The sequence below is a fragment of the Arachis duranensis genome, chromosome 9 (assembly GCF_000817695.3).
Source record: "Arachis duranensis cultivar V14167 chromosome 9, aradu.V14167.gnm2.J7QH, whole genome shotgun sequence".
Lineage (NCBI taxonomy): Eukaryota > Viridiplantae > Streptophyta > Magnoliopsida > Fabales > Fabaceae > Arachis > Arachis duranensis.
Genome location: NC_029780.3, coordinates 16163382 through 16173422, shown reverse-complemented (window position 1 = coordinate 16173422; position 10041 = coordinate 16163382). Strand labels below are relative to the sequence as shown.

The following is a 10041-nucleotide window of genomic DNA, read 5'->3' as shown; positions in this document are numbered from 1 at the left end:
TTTTTACCCCTAAAATTTTCACAATATTTAAAAAGAAAGTTTATAATCTTATATTTTTCACAATATTTTAAAAAAATATTAGGTAATTAACTTTTGTTTTTCCTTATATTTATATTAATTTGAGTTGCCACTCATCAATTTCTCTAATTTTTTCCACTAAAATTTTTAGTATCCTACGAAGTATGAACTATTTTTCATTTCTTTTTTAAAGAATCATATTTTAACGACGTAGTTGACGACCTTGATTTAATTGTTTGATTCTGCTATCGAGTTTCTACTCTCCAGAGTCTGCCATGTCCACCGGCACCGACTCCGCCAAGCACGCCTCACCCGACGATATCAACTCCAACTCCTTCGATCCCGATCACTACATGAACCTCATGGTAACCTCCCTCCAAGTCTCTTCGCATTTCGTTGTGATTGTTTTCTGTTTGTTCGGTTCTGATTTGGAATCGTTAAATTGGGGAATTTCGTGAAGGTTCACAAGTCCAATTTGGAAGGGCTGCTTCAGCGCCACGTCGAGATGGCTGCTGAAATCAAGAATCTTGACACTGACTTGCAAATGCTGGTTTACGAGAACTATAACAAGTTCATCAGTGCTACTGATACTATAAAGAGGTACTTAGTTTTAGTGTGAAAACTGAAAACATATGTGTGGCTCTTTAGGTAGGAGTTGATGACGTTTCTCGTCGCGCAGGATGAAAAGTAACATTTCCGGGATGGAGACAAACATGGAGCAGCTTCTTGAGAAGGTAGTTGTAGCTATAGTTTACTCAATCCGATTCGAATTGAGTTTGATAGGAATGTGTGTTTTCCCTGGTTGTTGCAGATAATGTCTGTGCAGTCAAGGAGTGACAGTGTTAACACTTCTCTTTTTGACAAAAGGGAGCACATAGAGAAGCTGCATCGTACTTGCAATCTTCTCCGTAAAGTTCAGGTATTAGAGCTATTAGATGTGTCCTTTTCTGGTTTCACATTGTTCTTCACTGCAATACTTATGTTTCCATGTATTTTAGCTTGGTGATACAACTTTTTGTACTTCTAATATTGCATGATTATATGTTCTAGAAATATGGCTCACATATTTTTCATCCTTGTTGAAGAATAGTTCATATATGATCTGCCTGATAGACTCAACAAGTGCATCAAATCGGAAGCTTATGCAGATGCAGTTAGGTTTTACACTGGAGCAATGCCAATTTTAATGGTTAGTTTGGATGATATAGCTTGTAATTCCATTCCTTGATTACTTTCGCAAACATATAAATCAAAGTCATAGATGAAATATCTTAGTTTGTTCTTCTCTGTCTTAGGCATATGGAGATTCATCTTTCCGGGATTGCAAGCTAGCCTCTGAGGAAGCAATGGCTACAATAGTAAAAAACTTGCAGGTTTTGTTCCTTCACCTTTGCCAAGCATTTGGACTTGGGCCAATCAAGCAAAACAAGCCTGGGGCCATCTTAGATGCATTTATCTATTTTTTTACTCTTGTGACTTAGTTTGATCTTCTATACCTCTATAATTTGCTTTATTTAAGTGTTAATTTGTGTTTCTCTGCATCCCTTATCAGTTTATACATTGGCATATATAATGCCCTTGTTGAATTGCTATATGCTGTCTTATTTAGTGACCAACTACTATTTTACTGACCAATAATATTCAATAGGATTAGCTGACATTAGCTATCCTTCCAAACATGGCTAAGACTTGAAAGTATATAGATTACAGTTAACTTAAAATCTCTACTGTTTTACTGGAAAGGATAACTGATGCTACAATTTGACTTTTCCCCCCTCTAACCAGGGGAAGCTATTTTCAGATTCTGAATCAATACAAAAGAGAGCTGAAGCTGCAGTGCTCCTTAAGCAGTTGGAATATCCGGTTTGTTTTGATTTTCTTTAAATTAAGAATATTTTTTTTTCAATATTTACTATTAAGAATTGTCTTTGTTTAACATTATATCTATTGAAAGTAGGGAGAAGACTAGCATTTTTTAAAAAATAAATTAATTAAATTCCATATTTACACTTATATGTAATTTTCAAATTATTTACATTTTTGAAAAATTCATACAAGTGTAAATATGAAATTTAACTTTTTTTTTCAGAAAAAAAAATCCTATAAGACTAGCATTTCTCTTCTCATTCAGCAGATTGTAGATTACATAACTATAGAGGCAAATACTAAATAAATACCAAAATACTAGTGCTGACTAAAATACTAAATAAATTTAATCAGTCCCAACTTGCTTATCAAATGTTCACGTGAGTCCTTTAGCTGAATGTTGGATGTTATTTAGCTTATGATCAAAAGTCATGCACACATCCTTCTAGCTTCTCTATGATGAAATATCTTGTCATATTTTCTCATTGTTTAGTCCAGTCATGTGACACTAGATTATAAACATTGCTTTGTAACTTTTATTATTACGGTTGTTGAGATTATAGTAGGATTTGATAATATTCTCTCATATATTAATTATAATATGTATATATCAATTAGGACAGATTGTTTCCCTTTTATTAGAGATGGTAATTATGTAGAGTATGTGTTCTGTGTATACATAAACCACAACAAGTTGAGGAGGTTTTTCCTCGAGCATTCACATAATCATTGTTTCAATACAGTCTCCAAGTCTAACCGATCTAATCTAGTTGGGTCATCCACAGTTTTTCATTTCTGCAATCAAATTTCACACTCCAGATGTTCATTCCTAGGTATAGTCTCCAGAGAGTTTATAAGTGTGAGGTTTATAAGTGTGAGGCATTGCTTACAAGAGCTAACTTTTGGAGTGAGTTAGGCCCACTCAATTCTAATAACAATATAGCTACATGGTTTCTTGAGAAGTCTATTCTTTTTTGTCCATACTTCGTTGGAGTTAGCACTTCATGAATTCCATTTGCAATCACTTGCCATTCTTCCCTTGTGCTATTTTCCACTATAAAGTTTTTATTTCTCTAACTAACAAGGTTATCTCAAACATAATAAGTACAATAACCAGAATTAATTTTCTATCAATAACTGATCTTCCATCCACTGCGGCGGTGTAGACGTGAATCCCATTTTGTCATTTCTGTTCTTGGATAAATCTTTTCCTATGGCACCTCTCAGAATCCTTGAGTTTTGGTACAAAACTTTTTCTTCATGAGGCCTTGATTAACATCTTCTCACGTAAGTAACATGTCATTTACTTATGCTATCAACAACCATAACTCTGAGAAGTTCACTTCATAAACAAAATATGATCTGTGTGCCTTGGAAAATATTGATGTTTCATCTTAGATTTGAGTAAATTTATCTAACCATGCCCTAGGTGGTTGTTTGCACTGTAAATTTATCAAGCTATACCCTAGTTAGTTGTTTGAACTCGTTAAAGAGTTTTCTTTCCCCCCCAAGTATGAATACTTTTGTAATTATGAGGTGAAGACATGAAATGAGGGGAGCAATTTTTCACATTTGGATGTAGGGTGACAAGTACAACTCAAGACATTGACTTTTGGAAGCACAAATATCGAAAGACCGTAAACCATTGAGAGTTGCAGAATTTATCTGAAGACTGAATTAGCTCAGCCATATTCCTTTTTCTAGAAATATTTTTCCATTGCTAACAGGTTTGTCAACATCGTGATTTACCTTGTAAAGTCTCATGTTATTACAATCTTTGAAAGAGACTAAGAGCTCCAAACCCTAATCATTGAGACAAAGATATATGTTTTCTATGTGGTAGGCAAGCCACCATTGAAGTGGCACGGAAACCCATTTCTAAGAAGAAAAACCAAACCTCACCTCATTAGAGAATCCCATTTGACCCCAATTTTCAGATGAATTGTGTACGAACCTGCTATCTAGAGATTGAGATAGTAATAGAAGGGCAAGGGAGATTGGAGTGATACCAGGGATATCACCAAATTTCCCAATCTGCGATTATATTATTATTTATTGAAAGGAAAGTGTAACAAGATATCAGGTATTGGAGAGACCTGATTCTGTCCTTGAGGCCTAGTCGGATCTCATATTTCTGATTGTCCTCTCACTACTTCCCCAGGGCCCCGCAGCCCTTTATAGTTCGTACCTCTTTCTCATAATACAATGCTCACTCTCTTACTCTTTTCCCAGCTTGGCAAGTTAGTTACATAACCCACCATAGCCCATAGTTCACTCAAGTAGAGTTAGATCTCTAATTTCTAATTGGCTTTGTACGTAACAAATTGCTTATGTGTTTCAATCTTTGGGTGCTTCTGCATTGCCTTGTGTTTAGGTCTCTTTGGGGTACTCCCTATGGATTAGTATCCGTTTTTGCTAGCCTGGTTTAGTTCTTTTGGCTCTGGTAAAGAAACAAAGATCTTGGGCTGCATTTGATTCTGAGAATAGGACAAGACAAGACACTAAGAACAAGACACAAAAATTAGTGTTCTTGTATTTTGTTTGGTGATAAACTAGAATAAATTATGTTCTCATTTTTTTTATTCAAAAAATTTGGGAAGAAAAATATAATAATAAAAAATATAATTATGAAAAATTTACAAGAATAATAAAAGAAAAAATGAAAAATAAGTTGTATATCTTGTTATTATCTCTGTATACAGAATACATTAATTCAGTATCTATGGACACAATGTCTCTGTCCATGTCTCATCTGCCAAACATGATTTTGTGTCTCTGTCTCAGTGTGCCGTGCCTGTAAATAAACGTAGCCTTGTGGATGTCCTCAGTTTATTTTGTTTGGATGTATCTGAATAGAAAGGAATTCTAGAACTTTTAATTAATTTCTTTGATACCCTGGATTTTGTTTGACATATATTATCTCTAAGAATTGGTTTAGTGCTCTGCTCTTGGTGTGTTAAATGGTATATCTTTTATCCAACATAAAAATAAATTGGCATGCTTTATTGTATGGTTTATCCATCTATGATCTAGTTGTTAATTCTTTGTTTCTTTGCAAGGATATCATTCGTCCATTGCTTTTTCTTTTTCTTTTTTTGGTTCTCTTTTCTTCTCTTCTAATAAGTTTTTTTTTCTATCAAATAGAAGAAGAATAAACTTTTTCTATCCCTAACTAGAGTCCTCATCTTATTTTTAAGCATTATATTGTGTTGTTATCTAAGCTCACGTAATGGTAGGTTTTCTATCTATTGGCAGGTGGACAATTTGAAGGCCAAGTTACTTGAGAAGTTAGATCAATCTCTAAAAGACATTCAACTAAAGCCTGAAGAAATAAAAGATGTATCAGTAGACCTTACACCTTCTGATTCTGCTCATGAGGTTAGTAGTGGTGACTGGTTTCTAACTGTTAGTTGTCTCCCCTCACCCAACCCTCTTCCTCATTCCCTTAATGGTATGACTATCCTTATTGGTTACTTAAGAAGATGTTGGCAACCAAGTTACCAATATTAGTGTTATCTGTGCATATGACTATTTCAAGCAAGATATAGATCTTTAAGTAAAAAAAAGTGGAATACTTTTGAGGAAAGTGTGAGATAGCTATACTAGGTGGCACATCTTGTGGAATATATAGAATATATATTACTATTTTTCAAGATGGATGTATATATGAATTCAAATCTCTGTGATTCATGTCAAGGGAAATTATAGCAATGACTTGGCTAAAAAGGTTAAAAAGAGAGTGATTATTAGCATGATGGTTGCTTTGATATCCATGACTAAGATTTTTGAAGTATCTACAGCATTCTCGAGGAAGTTGATGAACGGAATATTTATTGTTGTTGGTTGACTGTTACAGTTCAATTCCATTTTTGGACAGTATATGTTGCTTCTTAAGCTAGATTACTTTCACTAATATACATGTTTGGTAACTTGGTTTTTAGACTGATGAAATAGCATCTATTTGTGCAATCATTTCTTAACATAGGCAAGCATTAATGAATTTGTGGAAGCAGTTCGTGCTTTTCGAGTAATATTTCCTGATTCAGAAGAGCAGTTGGTTACACTTGCTAAAGACTTGGTTACCAAGTTAGTATCTATGAAGAGCTTCTTTATCTATCGTGCGTCTTTGTTAAGTCTTTCATGGTATGCAAACTTTTTTATGTTTCCTAGGAATTTTGCCATTGCTGAGGAATATGTTCAGACACGTGTTTGTGCAGCAGATCTACTTGGTTTTCTTCGTAAGTCATGTTACTATTCTAGAAATGTAGTGTTTTCCAGCATTTCTGCAATCTGGATACATTCTTATTTAAATTTTGATTACATGAGCCAATGATCTTCACTGCCATGTCTATAGCATAATTATTTAATTTTTTTATTTTATTATTATTATTATTATTATATTATTATTATTATTATTATTATTATTATTATATAAAAATAAACATTTATTGCATTATTTTGTTGTTTTGTTATTATATATTTTTCTTAAGCATATGTGTATGTACATATAATCAAGCAATCCACTTGTTTCTTGTAGGGATGGATGAGTGCATTAAAGTTGTTTTTACGTGAATGCATTTGTCATGAATGTCTCCTCTTAAGTTTTGACTGTGAACCCATTTTGTTTGTTTTTGTCTGCAGCCTTTTAGTTTATATGTTTGTACAGAAGTAGTGCCATATGAGATAAGTTAAAACAACTTTTGCTTTGTCGTTTGACCCTTTGAAATTACTATATAATCATAAATATAAATGTCTTATTGTGAAATATTTTCAAATTGTTCGCTACTTCTACACAACAATGATCAAAATGTTAATTTTTCAAAGGCATGCTATTTCTCATCTGAAATTGTACCAAAGCAAAGCTAAAGTTTATTAACCATTTAGCCTAGTTCAATATAATGGAAGCACTATACTTTGTTTTATTGGTTGTTCTTTTCACATTTATCCATATTATAACTGATAGTTTTCAACTCTATCGATGCAAGCCTTTGCTTTCTCCGCTGTCATTATACATATCTTTAGGAAACATATTATATTATTCTAATCTTTGATAAGTCAAATTTCCTTCTTTATGACCTTAGTGGCCTGACTGTGGTTTCTTTGATTGGATAATTATAGGAGTTATTTGGAATGACGTACTCTTGCTAGACGAAGTCTTACAAGAAGCGGCTCTCTCTAACCATTCTCTTGAGGTTATCCGTCAATTTACTGGCTCAAATTTGTTGTGTCCTTAGCTATAGTTTTTCAATCTCTTGCAAATTAATTTTTATCAATTAATAAACTAATCCTAAATGTTTCCAGGCTGCGAAGGCTGTGGTCATGTCTTATATTAAAAGTGCATTTTCACATCTTTTGCAAGATATCTCAGGTTAGTTCTAGGACCTTCGTGTTTCGAAAGTTTTATTTTCTGCATACATTTGAAATATTTACGTTGCTGCACTGTCTGAGAATCAAGAAGCTAAAAAATATCTAGTGTGTGACTGCTTGTTTTAGAGAGTAATAGAAAAAAACAATGCAATAAATTATCTTGTCAATGATTTGCACCTTGACAAGATTGCTTGATGCTGAATATATACACACGATTCGAGCCAGTTGAAGATTTTAATACACAGTTATCTTGATAACTGAGCGCTGTTTTGATTTGTTTTGGTAGATTCATTGTTGAAAGTCCTGAAAAAGGATGAAACGGGGGAGTACTCTCTGGAGGTTGCTCTTGATGCTAGTACAAAAGCTGTTCTCCAAGGAGGCATGAATATCTTGCAGGTATTCATAGTTTTCTCTTATAGCCATATATGTACAAATCTATATCAATCCATGTATGCACCTAGTGCCCTTGTTGAATCTTTACATCTTGTTTTATGTTATTTCGTTTCCATTTAACTGCTCTCCTCAGGAATTTCGCAAATTGCTAGATCACAACTCTGGGATCCTAGTCAGACTAAGAGAGTTAACCATTGATTTTGTTCAAGAAGGAATTCAAGATTTTTTTAGGCAACTTGAGGATCACTTCCTTCGCTTTTCAGGAAGAAATAATTCTTCAGCTTTTAAAGATCATGGTCTTGTTGAGGGAGCTCAAGGTGAAAAAGCTTTTGCTGGTCTTGTCCTAGTGCTGGCACAATTGTCTGCTTTTATTGAACAGACTGTCATCCCAAAAATCACTGAGGCAAGGATCATTATTGTAAATTTAGATTTCCCTGGAAAGTGATCAATTTGTGGCTAATTTTACTTGCATATACCCAGGGTATATATCTTGAAATTTTATTGTAATTTTTTAGGAAATAGCTACTTCCTTTACTGGTGGTAGTGTTAGAGGCTATGAATATGGACCTGCCTTTGTTCCCGGAGAAATCTGCCGGAAATTTCGGTCAGCTGGCGAAAAATTCCTGCACCTGGTACATTTTCTTTTTTTTTTTTTTTTTTTTGATATTTTAGCTATGCCTGTTCGACCCTTTTTACTTTCTTTATATTTACCTTATAAATGTACTATCTAGAGGTCATTGTCAAGATTTACATTTGATGTCTTACTTTCAGTATGTAAATGTGAGAACTCAGAGGATATCATTTCTCCTAAAGAAGAGGTTTTCCACTCCAAACTGGGTCAAGGTCAGTATGTTATCTGGCTTGGTTTCAAAAATAGGAATGGTGGGTATCAACTTATCATTTGAAGAGAATGTTTCTGATGTGTTATTTTCTTTGCCACAGCATAAGGAGCCAAGGGAAGTTCATATGTTTGTTGATTTATTTCTTCAAGAGGTTGGCATGTTGGCATATCAGTATTTTTTTTTCTTATATCAATTAATATGCTTTCTTCCGTTCAAGTTGCATTGCTAATGGGATACCAATCTGATTAAAGTTATTAAAGAATTGGAATTTTATGAGTGAGCAGGAAGTTTTATATATGCTCATTCATTGAAATTCATGGTAATTAACTAAAGCATGATTGAGCAGCATTTTGATTTCTCTATTTTATGTTTCAGCTTGAAGCTATAGGTACTGAAGTGAAGCAGACCTTGCCTCAAGGTAAGCGTAAGCACAGAAGGACTGATAGTAATGGAAGTACTGCTTCATCAAGGAGTAACCCCTTACGAGAGGAGAAATTGAATAGATCAAACACTCAAAAGGCAAGGAGCCAGCTTTTGGAAACACATCTAGCGAAACTATTCAAGCAAAAAGTTGAAATCTTCACAAAAGTAGAATATACACAGGTATTGAAGGATTATGATGTTTGTCATTTAAATTTAAATGGTTGGTTGAACCGTGATATATATTTTTAACATATAACTTGCAGGAATCTGTTGTTACAACCATAGTTAAATTGTCCCTTAAAAGTCTACAAGAATTTGTCCGGCTCCAGACCTTTAACCGGAGTGGATTCCAGCAAGTTCAATTGGATATTCAATTCCTGAGGATCCCTTTAAGGGAAATTGTTGAAGATGAAGCTGCGATTGACTTCTTGCTTGATGAGGTTTGGAATATAGACTTTTTTTGGATTCTAATTTTTACATATTGGTATTATTTTTCATACCCATGAGAATATAATTGAGATTAATGTTCAAATTTGATCATTGATAGTATCAAACTTTTGCTATTGATATTACCTCTTTTTAAACCCATGAGAATATGTAGGTAATTTCAAGATGTTCTAATAGTGTGAAAAAGTTTTACATTGTCATCGAGTCAAATTCTTTCTTTTAGATGGCTATTTAAGTAGGTTTGAAAAGAAGTTTTTATTGATACAACAATGAATAGTTGCATGTTTATATAAAATATTTTTTCACGAACATTACATACAAATTGAATCATTCTTTTCAATTTTTGGGAAATATGCAAATGATCCCCTTGAACTTTGCCTTACTGCAATTTAGACGCTGAACCTTCAAAACGTGCAGTTTGACACACTTGAAGCTGTGACTTCTTAAACTTTTCTTCCAAAATTATCCCTTCACTAATGTGTTCTACAAATCATTTCTTAATAGAAGGATAATTTTGGATAAAAGTTAGCAAATGTTAGTGAAGGGATAATTTTGGAAGAAAAGTTCGCAAACCGTCTTTTTTGCTCTATTTGATTATTTCCAGGTGGTAAATTGAACACTTAAATGTTCAGTATCTAAATTTGATATGAGTCAAAATCAGGGACTTATTTACAACTTTCCTCCT

At 33.5% G+C, this 10041-nt stretch overlaps 1 protein-coding gene across 1 annotated transcript in view; it reads left to right on the top strand.

The window, feature by feature from the left end:
* Window positions 1-265: 265 nt before the first annotated feature.
* Window positions 266-10041, top strand: part of LOC107464913 (vacuolar protein sorting-associated protein 51 homolog) — a 10254-nt gene continuing 478 nt past the window's right edge. Inside the window, exons 1-19 of the mRNA XM_016083881.3 lie at window positions 266-383; window positions 479-618; window positions 698-752; window positions 830-937; window positions 1109-1207; window positions 1314-1391; window positions 1804-1881; window positions 5140-5262; window positions 5870-5970; window positions 6055-6122; window positions 7003-7076; window positions 7186-7252; window positions 7538-7647; window positions 7778-8047; window positions 8160-8276; window positions 8416-8487; window positions 8587-8637; window positions 8862-9089; window positions 9173-9349. Coding sequence (XP_015939367.2) covers window positions 294-383; window positions 479-618; window positions 698-752; window positions 830-937; window positions 1109-1207; window positions 1314-1391; window positions 1804-1881; window positions 5140-5262; window positions 5870-5970; window positions 6055-6122; window positions 7003-7076; window positions 7186-7252; window positions 7538-7647; window positions 7778-8047; window positions 8160-8276; window positions 8416-8487; window positions 8587-8637; window positions 8862-9089; window positions 9173-9349 — 2106 coding nt within the window. The 5' untranslated portion in view covers window positions 266-293. The remainder of the gene's footprint in view (window positions 384-478; window positions 619-697; window positions 753-829; window positions 938-1108; window positions 1208-1313; window positions 1392-1803; window positions 1882-5139; window positions 5263-5869; window positions 5971-6054; window positions 6123-7002; window positions 7077-7185; window positions 7253-7537; window positions 7648-7777; window positions 8048-8159; window positions 8277-8415; window positions 8488-8586; window positions 8638-8861; window positions 9090-9172; window positions 9350-10041) is intronic.